At 54.4% G+C, this 11,749-nt stretch overlaps 5 protein-coding genes across 5 annotated transcripts, besides 7 other annotated features; all 5 read left to right on the forward strand.

Annotated features, from left to right (window-relative positions):
- Positions 1 to 213: 213 nt before the first annotated feature.
- Positions 214 to 239: a microsatellite.
- A 28-nt stretch (positions 240 to 267) lies between these two features.
- TraAM80_00495 (uncharacterized protein) lies at positions 268 to 3,144 on the forward strand (the record flags this gene model as incomplete). The annotated part of the gene is made up of 1 exon (XM_029377572.1): positions 268 to 3,144. The coding sequence occupies one exon, from the start codon at positions 268 to 270 to the stop codon at positions 3,142 to 3,144; it is 2,877 nt and encodes a 958-aa protein (XP_029242545.1).
- Positions 3,145 to 3,278: 134 nt separating this feature from the next.
- Positions 3,279 to 3,318: a microsatellite.
- A 457-nt stretch (positions 3,319 to 3,775) lies between these two features.
- Positions 3,776 to 5,125, forward strand: TraAM80_00496 (poly [ADP-ribose] polymerase; the record flags this gene model as incomplete). The annotated part of the gene is made up of 1 exon (XM_029377573.1): positions 3,776 to 5,125. The coding sequence occupies one exon, from the start codon at positions 3,776 to 3,778 to the stop codon at positions 5,123 to 5,125; it is 1,350 nt and encodes a 449-aa protein (XP_029242546.1).
- Positions 5,126 to 5,208: 83 nt separating this feature from the next.
- TraAM80_00497 (uncharacterized protein) lies at positions 5,209 to 6,183 on the forward strand (the record flags this gene model as incomplete). The annotated part of the gene is made up of 1 exon (XM_029377574.1): positions 5,209 to 6,183. One exon carries the CDS (start codon positions 5,209 to 5,211, stop codon positions 6,181 to 6,183), a length of 975 nt encoding a protein of 324 aa, XP_029242547.1.
- A 43-nt stretch (positions 6,184 to 6,226) lies between these two features.
- Positions 6,227 to 6,250: a microsatellite.
- Positions 6,251 to 6,547: 297 nt separating this feature from the next.
- Positions 6,548 to 6,559: a microsatellite.
- Positions 6,560 to 6,586: a microsatellite.
- Positions 6,587 to 6,972: 386 nt separating this feature from the next.
- Positions 6,973 to 8,523, forward strand: TraAM80_00498 (putative lipase; the record flags this gene model as incomplete). Its single annotated transcript, XM_029377575.1, has 1 exon — positions 6,973 to 8,523. The coding sequence occupies one exon, from the start codon at positions 6,973 to 6,975 to the stop codon at positions 8,521 to 8,523; it is 1,551 nt and encodes a 516-aa protein (XP_029242548.1).
- A 62-nt stretch (positions 8,524 to 8,585) lies between these two features.
- Positions 8,586 to 8,607: a microsatellite.
- A 196-nt stretch (positions 8,608 to 8,803) lies between these two features.
- Positions 8,804 to 11,530, forward strand: TraAM80_00499 (putative chloride channel protein; the record flags this gene model as incomplete). Its single annotated transcript, XM_029377576.1, has 1 exon — positions 8,804 to 11,530. The coding sequence occupies one exon, from the start codon at positions 8,804 to 8,806 to the stop codon at positions 11,528 to 11,530; it is 2,727 nt and encodes a 908-aa protein (XP_029242549.1).
- Positions 11,531 to 11,633: 103 nt separating this feature from the next.
- Positions 11,634 to 11,660: a microsatellite.
- The last annotated feature ends 89 nt before the right edge of the window (positions 11,661 to 11,749 follow it).

The following is an 11,749-nucleotide window of genomic DNA, read 5'->3' on the forward strand; positions in this document are numbered from 1 at the left end:
GAACATAAATTTGAGGAGGGCTGATGTCATTTTTGCATGTGTCCTTTTGCGCTTTTTTTTTTTTTCAGGAGACCACGTATATATGTATACACACACATTTGTTTGGTGTGCTGCCTTGGTGTGTTGATTTGAATTTTTTTTGTTGTGTGTGTATGGGTGTTTTTGTTTTTGTTTTGTTTGTAGAGGTGCGCTGTGGGAAGAACGTCAGAACGGACACACACACACACGCAAACAAACACGGGTGCAACAACAGAGGAGCGATCACGCATGCTCTCTCGCGTGATCCATGACTTGTACTATTTGAAGCGCATCCACAGCGTGGTGCTGGATGAGAAGCTTGGACGTGCACTGAAGGCGAAGCTAAGTGCATTGAACCTCCGCGATAGTCCTTCACCCGGTCCTGCAGCGCTTCGCCGGTTGGTGGAGTGCTTAGTCTACTTTCAGCTTGAAAGCAGCCCGGTGACGGTGAGTGCGATTGCCCTTGTGCGAGAGGAGCTTTCCCAGATGACGGGGAGCCAGCTTTCTCGAACCATCGCGGCATGTTGTGCGCTTGGCCAAAATGATATCTCCGTGTCTGCCGTATCCTTGCTGGCGGAGGCGTTGCCTAGCATGGATAGCGTGGGAGCTGTGCAGCTCATTCAGTCTCTTGCCACTGCTGGCGTGCGGCATGAGGATACCTGGTCACTTCTAGCAGAGCACTGCATTAGACGCATGGATAGTTTCACAGGGCGGCAACTGTACCGTATCATTGAGTGTTTTTATGAGCGAAAGGTACAGTACCCTGATTTCTACGTTGTGGCGGAGCGGCACATTTGTGCCCAGCCCTCCACCTACATTTCCATGGAGCAGTTAAGCGGTGTCATAGAATGCTACAGAGGACTTGGTCTGCCTGTTATGTCACTTCTTGCCGCTAGTTCCACCCGTTCGGCGGAGGGGTTTGACAGTGGTCTGGTGGCTGTGGCGCCCACGCGGGCGCGGCGAGTCCACCGCGACGGAGCTGGCATGATTGCAGCGGGAGGGGATGCACCATCGAACCATGCTGTAATGGCTACATTCCTGGAGTCGGCGCTCAAGGCCATGAAAGTGGCGGATGATCCACAGTTGAGTGACATGCTGCAAAAGTGTGAGGCGAAGCAAGTGATGCATGTAGAGATTATGGAGGCGGCTGCCATGCGGCTGAGGGAGTTGCATGCCACATCCCCAAACGTTTTCAGAACGACGGCACTCATCCGGTTGATGATGCGCTTTCAGAAAAAGGAATGGTTTACGTCTGCCGCCCAGCCTCTCTCGCAGCTGCTAGACGAGTGCGCGGAGAGCGCCATTCCTGCGTTGGGGCACCGCATGCTGACGTTGGCTGACGGCGCATTGAAATTATTTCCTGCAGGTGTTCAACCCACGCACTTCTACGCCGCTCTGGTTCGGGACCTTAAGTTTGACGACGTGGCGGCCAGCACGGACGCCAGGCGGTTACCGCTTCTTGCCGGCGTCATGATTTCTCTCCGCACCTACGGGGGTCATGCGTTGCTTGAACAACACATGTCTATGATTTCTGTTGCGGCGGCAAACGCGCCACTACGCGTCCAGGTGGAGCTTGCTGAAATGCTTGCCCCGCTTCCAGCCGCACGAAGTGCGTTCCTGCCAGATCTCTTTCAGTCTCTTTCTGCAGAAAGAAATTGGGTGCGTGTTCTCACTGCACGTGAGGCGGCGCTGCTTCTTGAGAGTCTCGCGCGTAGCCGTTTGCCGTTCAACGACTTGCTTTTGGTGGTAGTAGAGTATACCAGAGAAAATCTTGGCCGATTTGACGCCTCCAAGTTGGTCAATATGCTTCTACAGTGCGCGACGATGGGGTTTAGTGACATTGAGTTTTACTCCACCACCGCAACGCATATTCTGGAGAAGGCCCCAAGGAGTAACGTGCATGATCTTTGCTTGCTTATGTACGTTTTTACGTTTGTCCTGAAGGGTGTGATTCGTGTGGTGCAGCAGATACTGCCCCGCCTGCGTGTCTCGGCGAGTCACGCTGTTCCGCGTGATATCACACTGGTACTATATAGTGCGGTGAAACTCGGCATTACCCGTCACACGGAGGTGACAACTCCTTTCTGCGATCGTGCCGCGAACATCATCGCCTCCTTCAAGGGTGAAGAGCTTTCCAGTTGTATGACTTCTTTGCATGCCCTTCGATTTGACCACGAGGGTCTGCTCTCCGCCGCTGCACACGTGCTAGGCGCCGAGCTGGCACATCGTGAGGGCATAGTGGCAGAGAAGGAGGAGGGGGTCCGCCTTAGCGACGCGCAGATTGTTTCCATCGCAAGTGCCATTGTGCAGCTGCGGCACTCACTACTGCGAACGGAGTGGCACTCACCCCTTCAGCGCATCTGCTTTGGGTGTCTCCCTACGGCGGGGCCCAGTCAGACGCATCACATCGCCGTCACCGTGGCGGCCCTCAAGGAGGCCCCGTGCCAAGCGGGGCAGTGGGAAAAGTTACTGCAGCACGCCAATGCCGTTTGTCAGCGGTTTCCAAGCGGCACTGTCACGGCGGAAGTCCTCCTCTCTCTCCACGATTTCATCACCCGTGACGGCGGCGTTGACATAAGAGAGGCGCTTGTGGCCTCTCCACTGCTTGCCCACGCGCAGAGAAATGTGGCGGATGTTATGGCCAACACGGAGGTGCGTGACAGACTGCGCAGCAAAGGGCTGCTGGCTCTCATTGCGGGTGTTGGCGTGCCGCTCAGCGACGATGACTCTGATCGCGTCTCCGCCCGCGACATTCCACTGCGTGAGTCGATGTTGCTTTATCACAAAAAGTTGCGACAGACCGCCCCCCACGGGGGGCCGAAACGCATCAAGTCGCAGGCCCTAAATCCAACATCAATTAGGGCCGCGGCAAAATCGAAACCCATGAAGCGGAAAGAGAAGGATGAAAATGGCGTCAGCACGCACAGCTGTGGTGGTGATCGGCTAAGTAAAGAAGGCGCTGAACTCGCTTCTGGCGATGCGAGTGCAAGCATTGAGGATGACGGTGACGATAAGGCAATGGGTGCGGGCACCTCCGTTCTGGCTTCTAGGCGCGCTGGAGCGAAGAAGCTGTCCATTGACTATGACGTGGAGCCTGAGGCTGATGTGGAGGAGTTTCACATTTAGGCTAGCCCTGCTTTCTCTTTCTTCCCCTCACTCTGTTTATTCATTTGAACAGCCTTTGTTGTTGTGCGTCTTCTCTGCACAATTGTGTTTGGCTGACAACCTCGTGTCGTCTCCAACTGCTCACAGAGGCGTACTTCTTCCTGTTTTTTTTTTTTTCTTTGTGCCCTTTCTTTCCTCTCCGCGTTTGTGCAGTAAAGGCGTGGGACCAACAAGGAAGCACACAGGGAGGCGAATCCGTAGAAAGGGGGATGGCTTGGCGACGCAGCCGCGAACTGCTGCCTCGTGTCACGTGCGAATCTCATCATTAAGGGTGCAGCAGCGTCCTTCCCAGAGGCTCTTAGTAGCTGTCGGGGGAGAGCGGGGCGATCAAGATCGCCATTGTGCCTGAGTCATGTGAGAGAGAACTAAATTGCAGTGAAAAGGACCACCGGCGGCCTTTTGTTTGTTTCCTCCGTCTTCCCCCATTCCTCCTTCTTTGCAGCTTTTTCGCTTTGCCGTGCGTCTACGCCTCATGAATTTCTGTTCGTGACCATCCGTTTTTCTTTTTTCTTCTTTTTTTCTCCTTGTCTTTTCGTTTTTGTTTGCTTTGCAGCGTTGCAGTGCTTTGTGGGCGGAGAGGTGTTGGTAGTCTATGCTGTTGCGGCTCGTTGTGTACGTAGATGACGCGCGTCGTCCGTTGGACTTGGAGGACGCCTGCGTCCGTGTCTTCAGCATATTGGACCTTGCCGCGTACCTGAAGAACGCTCTGCAGCGCCCCCCGAGGGTTATTTTGTACTGGAACTTTGAGCACAAACGGTACGAACTTTTGACCGCACTGCATACCCTCGTGCAGCAGCGCAACGGTGACGACACGTCTCATGGCGCATCGGCGAACACCGTTGTGCTGGCGCACTTGTGGGTGGAGACGCGGCCTCTCCAGCTTGACCCTGTGGACCCGGACGTGGATGTCGCGGAGTACGCGGAGCTCGCGAAGCATGTGCGGCACTGGGCAGGGAATAAGCACGTTATGTTTTCGCTTGGGAATGCGTTGCGTGTGACTGACCCGAGCCTTGAACGTTTATTTGATAACGTGCGTGGCACACGGATGTCCGGTGGTCCGGACCGCGTTGAGCTGCTGTACTATACAAACAACTCTCTTAGTAGCAGCGAGGTGCTGCAGCGTGGGTTTGACCGCGGGGGAGATGTTGGTGGTTGGGCCACGCCACCTCCTGTGTTTGTCTTTACCTCCTCCATGAAGGACCAGGATGACAAGGATGTCTCTCCGTCGGAGCCGCACAAAGTTCTCCTGTGTGAAGTCGCCTTGGGCCGTGTGTGGTTGTCTGACGTTTCCCTTTTGAAGAACTTGGCGCCGCCGCCGCCCGGCTACGACAGTGTGTGCCATCGGGTGGAGAGGAAGGACGGGGTAGTTGTGAAGGCGGTTTGCGTGGGGCAGAATTTTCAGGCGCTGCCGCGCTACGTGTTGACGCTTTCCGCGGAAAAACGTAACCACCGGGGCACGCCACCCCGTGAGATTCACTTTGCTTCAGTCGTCCCGCACCGCCGGACGGGGAGTGTAGGAGGCCGCACGTTTGCAAATGTGCAGAATACATCACTTGTGCAGAGGCCACCGAAACGATCCGGTTCGGTGCCCCTCCTGATAAATAGAAGGCAAACGCAGTCATCGTCGCTCTTGACCAACGTCACGTGTGCGGTTCACAGCGGAACACTCTTGGGGCTTTGGTGCTCAACGTGTGGGTGCGTCATTTGCCCGTATTGCGCCTCCATTGGCAACCACAAGGGCCATGGGGTAACTGGCATGGAGGGCATTGTAGGTGAAATGCGAGGAAAAGTGAGTGAGGTTTGCCAGGAACTTTTTGCGCGGCTGGAACAATACCGACGTGTCGAGTCACACCTGAAATCGCAACGGACAGAACTGTTGGAGCGGCGTGACGAGGCAATGGCTGCGGCAGAGAAACATTTTTTGGCCTGCATCGTCTTATAGAGAGCAAGCGGAAGGAATGGCTGGAACGCTTGCAGGACCAAACCCACTGCCTAGACGAGCCTTTGACGGAGGTGGGTCGTGTCATGCAACGATACACACGGATCATCCAGGAGTTGAAGGATTCATGGGAGCGAGCCGGCAGGCATGCCGGTTCCCTCGTAGAGTCCGAGGGGAATGCACTTGCCACAGTGACCAGTGCCACCTACTTGATGGAGACCCCCAAGCTCTTGGATGAGGGGCGTCGTTTGGCGGGGCAGCACCATGACGCAGGTTTGACGGTGACGACAAATGCTCCAGCACAACTTCAGGCCAACGAGGCTGCTCTTTTCCTCCTTGACTTCTCAGCCGTGCGCCAGAGCATCGAACAACTTCTTCCTGAAAAGGGCGCGCGTCAAGTGAAGGGGGCATTGATTCCGCCAGTCTCTTCTGTGAGGAGTAAGTCGAAATATCCCTTGTCTCCCTCAAGGGAATTAGTAGACGCTACCCCTGAGGGGCGCACTGTCACCGTTTCTCCGATTTCATTGTTAGTGCAGCGGACAGATGGGACTATAAATGAGTTGCCGTATGATGATTGCTCTGTGGATACACATAATACAGCACGACAGCAGTTATTTATGCGGCATCTCTCAGATATTCGTCAGGGATATGTTTGGTGTGTACCCAATGCAAGTAAATACTTTCATCAGGACCAACGGCGAGCCGTGTGCTCTGGGACATTTGGGCTGATGGGACTTGACTGGGAGATGCGAATTCAGGCCCCGGATGCGGAGGCGGGGTGCAGCACGCGTGAAGGTGAAACCAAGCATGCCGGCGAGGATGAGTCGGTGGGGATTTTCCTGTACCCTGTCGGCCACACACTGCGCCTGGACTTTCGTATTTCCATTTTTTCAGCTGTATTTTGGGCAGAGTGGGCGGTTTCCGGCTGGACGGCATCGTTTTCCGGTAAAGGCTGGGGTGTATACCCCTTGCTGCCGCGTCGAGAGTTGATGCAGACGGATCGCCTGGCGTGTAACAACACGCTGAAGATCTGCGTGGCGCCTACAAGTGGTGTCTATTAGAGCAGTGACCGGGCAGAAGCCTGAAGGAGAAGAGCGAGGCCGATGGCGCTGCTGGTGGTGGTGGTGGCTGCCATTGCGTGTCATCAACGTGTGATGTGTTGAGGCAGTTCAAAAAGGAAGAGAAGAAGAAGAATAATAATAACCGGACACGGTCACCGGGCGTGTGTGTGCTTGTCTGGCGTGGGGTGAGTGGGTGAGTTTTCCAGAGCTCCCTTCATGCCCTCTGCGGTACCACCGCCCTTCACTCATTTTTATATATGTACTTTTCACCCCCCCCCCCTCCACAGTGCCTTGTACATTGTCTACTTTTTCCCCCTCTCTCTTGGCCTACTCCTGTACAGTTTCGCGTTTGCCTACTCATTACTTGTTTGTTGGATTTTTTATTTTTATTTTTTGTTTGTTTGTCCTGACCTTTACAGACAGACGGAAAAAATTTAAAAAATCCAAACACACAAACAAACAAAAATGACCCTTAGGCTTATTTCGCAGAGGCTGCTCCTTTTCATCGTGTTATCTCCGCTTCTGTTGAATATGCCGCTCTTTTACAGCATGTAAAGATTGGTAACTGGTGAGTGGGAGACGCAGGCGACGTATCGTGGCTGAAGGGGGTTATACGCTTATGAATTGCTTTTTTTTTGTGTGTATGTATATGCCGTGATACGTTTGTCTGAACTGCTGATTTTTTTTTTTTGGAGCATCTTTTACGTGTTTACTTTTTTTTTTGTTTTTATCGCCCCTGATGTGTAGGGAGGCCGGTATACATCCATCCATATATGTTTGTATAGACGCATGACTAGCGGAGGTGTGTGGCGGTTTCTGTCTTCATTCTCCACTCGAACGTGTGGCGGGTTCTGGTTGGCGTGGCTCTGGCGGAACCCAGCGCTGCGGAGCCATACACCACGTTGGTGCGACTGCAGCGGCCCGGTCTTTGCCCGCAGCGTGGGCAGCACCTACGCATGTGAGTTCTGCGGCGGCAGGCAGCGAGGCGTGGAGTGCGGCCCAACGCCGCTCTACGTTCGCCCCGTGAACGGCAGCTGTGTTTCCGTCGCACTGAGTTCAGGTTACAAGGAGGGTGTGCGCCGGGTTATTGGGGAGCTAGACTTGCATCTCACGGCTGTGGGCACCACCTACACCAGCCTCGCCACACGGCTGCCCGTGGCTTGGCGGTCAAGTTGCCGAAGCCTCGAGTCGTACAGGGAATGGTGCAGGCGTGCGAGGGTGCCATCCAAACCCGCGCCGCATGACAGGATGCGCCCCGAAGGCGTTGGAGATTCACCGTGGCGGGTGCCCTTCGACGACGTGCAACGCGCCGTATATGCATTGCGCTTTGCTTTGGCCGTCTACGCTTTGCCGTACGAGCTGGGCTACTTCTACAGCGTTGTGCGCTCTCTTGGACTCTGGGTGCCGCGCCACAACCGATATGCGCTTGCGTCGACGGCTGATCAAGTTTCATCCATTCGCCGTATTCTTTTTGGAAACAAATGTGACCCGCTGCTCGAGGTGGCGTACGCCCGCTACTCCGCCAGCCTCGGCCAGCCTTGCTTCGCGATATTTCTGGACCACCACTGGCGTCGCGTGGTGATCGCGTTCCGTGGAACCATCTCACTGGCGGACATTTTTGCAAATCTGGATGGCGGCTACAACACCGTCTGCCTTGGCACGTACCGCAGAGCCGCGATGGGGGAGACGGAGAAGTTGCACACACTCGTGCCACGTGGTTTCTACACGAATGTCATGGAGGCTGGAGGACACATTATGCATGCGCTTGGCACCATTCGAGCGATGTACCCTGACTACGCAGTTATGGGCGTGGGACACTCTCTTGGTGCTATTGAGGCAATTCTTTTTCATCTGCTTTTTTTCTTTCCCACAGCGCGGCAGACGACGGAGTTAAGCACAATTGCCTTTGCGCCTGCCCCGTGTATCGAACGCACGGTGGTGGCCAAAGTCAATGAGCTTCTGGGCGAAGAGGCGATGACGTCGTGGGTCTATGGCCTTGATGGGGTGGCGCGGCTACAGGCAGGCTCTTTGCGCGACCTCTTCTTTCCATCATCCCCGGCCTCTGAACCAAAGGGGGACAACGAGAAGAAGAAGAAGGAATCACAGCAGAAGCAGCAGCATCAGTTGCCGCTTCTTGCTATCCCGGGCCGAGTGCTGCATTTAGTGGAGAACAGCACCGAGGTGCTGCACGTCCCCCTCAACGCCCCGTGGCGAGAGCAGTTGTTTCTGGGGAAGGAGGCCTTGCTGCACCATTTCCCATCGATGTACGGTGCGTCCCTCCACCGGCTTTTTATGACACACGAGGCAAACACAAGAGCCTCCAGGGAGGTGCAGCAATGAGACAGGGCGAGGGTTAAGAGGAGGAAGAGGAGGTGTGGGCCCGGCAGCTTCACAGGAAGGACTGAGTCTGTGTGTGTGTGTGTGACACCGTAACTTTGGCCTTTCTCCCTCCCATCTCTTTCTTCTGATACCACTGCCGCGTCTGGCTTTTCACGTCTGCGATGTCGTTGTCGTTGAAACTTGCCTTCTCTCCCCCTCCCCCCCTCCATTTTCATTTACTCTGTCTTCAACTACTTTGGCACCTTTTTGCTTATTTGCCTTTCCACGGAGATTATAGTCAATGCCCTGTGAGTCGATGGGGCGCCGCGGCGTTGCAGAGGGCTCTGTCAGCTCCTCTCAGTGGCGAAGAAACCCCCTTCACTCACAGCACAGCACTTCGAGGGATCGTGGAACGAATGCATGGTCTCAAGAGTTGTTCCAAGAGGCTGAGGAGGAAGGCGATGCCGCCTTTTTACGCCTTCGGGCTCCGTTGTTTTGGCACTCAGCGCGCCCGCACGTTTTTTCGGAGGAAGAGCGGCGGCGCATGGATAAATATGAGAGTATTGATTACAGCGAGGCCCAATCCTTATCGTACAAGGCTCGAATGTTGAATCGAAAGAAGGAGCATCGCTGGCTGAAGTGGATGATGTTTATCGCGGTGGGGGTCTGTGTTGGGTTGTGGTCTGTGCTCATCCTTCAAACGCTTGAATTAATGTCGACGCAGAAACTAAGCCTGCTGGAGCGCTATATCATTGTTCGTGTAGACAAAAGTGCATCGAACAATGAAACTGACTTCTTTGGACTGACGCCTGGCGGGGTACGTTGGTGTGACGTAGGTCGAGGATATCTGATTTACTTTCTTTGGAGCGGTTTTGCCGCTTTGCTTTCCTCGCTTTGTTGCGTTATTGTGCCAAGCGCGGCTGGCAGCGGTGTACCGGATGTGATGGCTTACCTGAATGGTATTATGTTCCCTCGTATATTTAACATACGAAACCTCGTCGTTAAGTCTCTCTCCTGCATTCTTGCCGTTGGTTCTGGACTTCCGGTGGGAGTGGAGGGGCCAATCATACACATGGGCTCTCTTATTGGTGCGGGACTTCCTACGGGGCGCAGCCGGACTCTGCGATGTAGCGCAGACTCATTGCTCTCAACCTTTCAAAATCCACGCGATATGCGAGATTTCATCTCCGCAGGGGCGGCATGTGGCATGACATCCGCCTTTTCTGCTCCCATTGGCGGAATGCTCTTTGTGATGGAAGAAATGGCCACGTTTTTTCCTGTACAACTTGCATGCCTCGTGTTTGTCTCCTGTCTGTCATGCATGTGTGTGATTCAGATTATAAACACCTATCTGGTCGGCTGGCAGGTTCCGGCAAGCCTGCCAGTAAGCATGGGAGCTGGCGAATTCCGCCCCTATGCTATTTCCATGTTTATTGTGGGCGTTGTAAAGGGAAATCATGTGCCGATGAACCTATTGACATTTATTCCTACTATTGTGGGAGCCATTGCTCTTGGCCTACTAGCTGTGTCTTATACAGTGTCGAGTGTGATGTTCACCCGATGGCGTTCAAAACGACTGTTTCCAAGTGTTCTGCTGCGTGTGTTGGAGCCCTGCGCGTGCGCCCTTGTGTATGCAACGGCGTGCTATATGCTTCCACTGGCCTTTGACTGTGTTGAGGTGCCGGAGTACGTGAAAATGCACAAGGAAGAGCTTGGTATTGAGCTCTTCACAGCCTTTTGCGCTGACCGCGAGAACATGTTCAGCCCTTTCGGGACCCTTGCCTTAACAAGTCCTTACAATGGCATTCGACTCTTGTTTTCCCGTCATACGGCGGCGGTGACACCATGGTATGCATGTTTGCTGCACTTGCTGCTCTACACACTCGGCTCTAGCTACGCGGGTGGCATGTTCATTTCGTGTGGTACAGTTATTCCCTCGCTCTTTATAGGCGCCATGGGAGGGCGACTCATTGGAGTTCTTTTCAACAAGAGTGTGTGGGCGGACCCGGGTGTGATGGCGCTGATAGGCTCTGCCTCCTACTTTTCGGGTATTTCGCGCCTCTCCTTTTCTCTCATTGTTATTATGATGGAGTTGACTTCCGACCTGACGCACATCACTTGCCTCATGGTTGGTGTGATTTTAGCGAGAGCCGTGGCGAACCGCTTTTGCCACTCCCTGTACCACTCGCTGTTGGAGGTGAAGGCGGCCCCGTTTCTTGAGGTTCAGGCGAGCGTCCACAAGCTGGACATGTTCTGCGCAAAGGACATCATGAGCTCCCCTGCCGTGACGCTTGCGACGGTGGAAACGGTGGCTCACCTTGTAGAGACACTACGGTCCACCCCACATAACAGCTTTCCTGTGGTGCTGACGGGAACAGGCACGTACAACGGTGTTATTTCTCGCTCACAGTTGGAGCTACTATTGTGGTTTATTTACTTCCGCGACGTGGAGCGGGAAAAGGGTAGTGAGGCACAGGACTCGTTGAAGAGTTCTACTTTAGGCGACTGTGTTGCCGAGAGCAGCGGAGGCCGCGAGCATGAGGGAACATTGATGGTATCTGATGCGGACAGGTGTGACACAGATGGGTGCGGCGCCGCCGCATCCAATAGCCCCGACAGTAATGGGGCGAAGGCGGCAACGCGGTGGCTGGAGCTGCAACCGCATGCGACCTACATGGACTTGAGGGAAGTGAGCGAGCGCATCTTCTGGCGACGTCTGCCGTCTTTACCACCGGTGGAGCTCCTGCCGGCGGCTACGAGGCAGTGTTACGTGGATCTCTCCCCATACGTGGATCTTAGCGCGTACTACGTACGGGATCTGATGTGCATCTCGCGGACGTACTACATCTTTCGTCACTTGGGACTGCGGCAGCTGCCGGTGGTGGACCGCAATCACCACGTGATTGGCGTTATCTCGCGCAAAAACTTTGTTAGTGATCGCCTGCATGAGCGGCTTCATGAGGCGGAGGAGATTGCAAGGCAGTCTGCGTATGACAGGGCACAGCATCTGTACAGTAAATGCCAGTAGATTTATAGAAGCCGTGGTTCCCACGGGGTTTGTGTCTGGACGGCGAGGAGAAGGAGATAGGGGTCATCAGGAGCGAAGTAGTTGAATACAAATGACCATAACGACACACACACACACACACATACACGCAAGAACAAAAAAAAAGTGGAAAAACAGAAACAAGAACGAAGCCAAAGCGGTGACTGTGTGACCCCGTACTGTTCATTTCTTTTGTGGGGC

The sequence above is a fragment of the Trypanosoma rangeli genome (assembly GCF_003719475.1).
Source record: "Trypanosoma rangeli strain AM80 chromosome Unknown Tra_15.4_contig_00009, whole genome shotgun sequence".
NCBI classification, from domain to species: Eukaryota; Euglenozoa; class Kinetoplastea; order Trypanosomatida; family Trypanosomatidae; genus Trypanosoma; species Trypanosoma rangeli.